The 2137-nt window shown below is 51.8% G+C and overlaps 1 protein-coding gene across 1 annotated transcript; it reads right to left on the bottom strand.

Annotated features, from left to right (window-relative positions):
- Positions 1-544: 544 nt before the first annotated feature.
- Positions 545-1339, bottom strand: LOC123066082 (uncharacterized). The gene has a single exon (XM_044489237.1). The coding sequence runs from the start codon at positions 1105-1107 to the stop codon at positions 811-813; it is 297 nt and encodes a 98-aa protein (XP_044345172.1). The 5' UTR covers positions 1108-1339; the 3' UTR covers positions 545-810.
- Positions 1340-2137: the final 798 nt, after the last annotated feature.

The following is a 2137-nucleotide window of genomic DNA, read 5'->3' as shown; positions in this document are numbered from 1 at the left end:
ATAGGTGATTCATCTCCATGCTGTATTCTCAAAAAGGACCAGGTTACTCCAATCAAGAATCGCTCTATTGTAGTAAGATTCTAAGACTTTACGTTCCAAACAAATCACTTTGATTCTATGATTTTGGTTACTAGAATCTACGTTTTTACGATCCTGATAGTTAAGATTCTACAATTTACATTTCTACCGTCAGAGCTCCTAATCATGATTCTGACAACCTGGACTCCAATAACTGCCGCGCCTGTCCAGTGACGACGACTGATTTGAGACGGAATCCTCTCAGCACCATAGATACTCCGTCCATCAGAAAGTCAGATAATCTGCTTCATCCCGTTCCAATCGTCCACTCCGCCCCGCGCAGCGCATGCCGGAGGCGGCAAGGGATCGAGCAAGGCACATCGGCGTTCGCACTGGCACCAAGCCCTAAACGAATAGGAAAACCACGGAGCCTTGCAGACGCCGTTGCCACTGTTTTCAGCACACGTAGCTTGCAAACGAGCCCATTCAGGCGGTACGGTCAGTTGGACAGATTGAGAGACAAACATGCACCACCATTTACATCGTCATCTTCATAAAATCCAAGCACTGTATATACACTTTGGTTGGAGTACACACAACACGCGCGCACTGCATGAACTCCCTTCTACTCTTCAGACCACCCTGAACCTTGCCTTACAGGCTAAACTAATTATAAGCAGCTAAAGCAGCAAAATCAAGCACTTAATTACGCGCGTAGGCTTCCACGTACCATTCATACGTACTACACACCCCGACGGCCGACGCACGCACGCACGCTGGGATCGAGGTTGATTACATGCCGCCGATGCAGGAGAAGATCCTGGCGCTCCGGCCCCTGCGCATCGCCCCGCGGGCCGGCCACTCGGGCGCCGCGGAGCCCACCTCGCCGGCCAGCTCCTCCAGCGACCGGTGCCGCCAGTGCCCCGCCTCCCTCCCCGCGCCGTCCGCCGCCGCCCACTGCTGCTTCTGCTGCTCCCAGACGTCTTCCTCGTCCGCGACGGCGGCGCCGCGCGCCGAGCCGCACCTGGAGTAGCTCCGGGTGCGCCGCTCCTTGATGGCCTTGTAGACGAACGGGATGAGCCCCTCCATTATTTGTCGCTCGGTCGGTGGCTGGCTGGCTTTGGAATCGATCGAGCTTGGGACAGGGAGGGAGGCCTCGTCTTATAGGGGGTGCAGGTGCAGTTCTGTCTACGCCCGTGCTCCGGGCGACGGCTTCTTGTAGGTTTCAGCGGGCATGCTCGTCGACAGATTAAAGAAAAGCCATTTGACTCGGGATTTTCCCTCGCGTGTGGTGGCGTGGTGGAGTTGCAATTGGGCTTTGGTTATGGTTGCTTGTGCCCGACTGCCAGAAAACCTCCGATGTTGACGGCTTTGTCTAGCTTCTACCCGATCGTGCTAATCAATCAGTGACCGGCCATTAGCCAACTGCAGTTGTCTGGCCAGCCGATGGTTTTGGTCGGACGGCTGTTCTTTTGCCTTCTTCGAGTTCGTGGTTAGGCCGTCCGTAGGTACTTGCCGGTATATGCCGGACCAGATTAGGCAGCCTGTAGGCAACAGGCGCTCATGATCTTGTTCGGAAAAGCAAACTACTTTCCGTTGCGATGGGTCAAAAAATAAGAGCATGGAGAAAACTGCAAGGGTCGGAATTAATGTGACAGAATAAAACTGCAAGGTTTTGATGCGTGGCGAGACGAGATAACGTCTGAAAGTCACCTCGATGTTGCCCATATAGGTATAGTTTTTCTAGAGCTAGATACGGGTACATTTGAGGTAGGCCTGTACTCTGGATTGGCGCAAACCAATGAAAACTCCGTCTCTTTGGACAAGTTTGACCTGTATCTCTCAGCAAAAACACGAGGCCAATGATCATTTGTTTGATCTCCAATAAAATTCCGAATCCATACAAAAACGGTAGAATCAGGAGGCGGAAAAAAGAATACTAAGTTCCAAAAACACGTAATTGCTGATACCTGGCATAAATGGGAATCGATTTGTTAAACCAATCATCCAGCTAATCCTTGTACAGCACGGCATGGACAGCGGCAGAAGGCACTTCTTAATTGGCAACACGGACAACTAACACATGCATGGTTCCGTTTAAGAATTGCACTCGCTCATT

This window comes from Triticum aestivum, chromosome 3B, assembly GCF_018294505.1.
Source record: "Triticum aestivum cultivar Chinese Spring chromosome 3B, IWGSC CS RefSeq v2.1, whole genome shotgun sequence".
Classification (NCBI taxonomy): Eukaryota; Viridiplantae; Streptophyta; class Magnoliopsida; order Poales; family Poaceae; genus Triticum; species Triticum aestivum.
The sequence above is the reverse complement of the archived record's forward strand: the minus strand, read 5'-3'. Positions and strand labels throughout refer to the sequence as shown.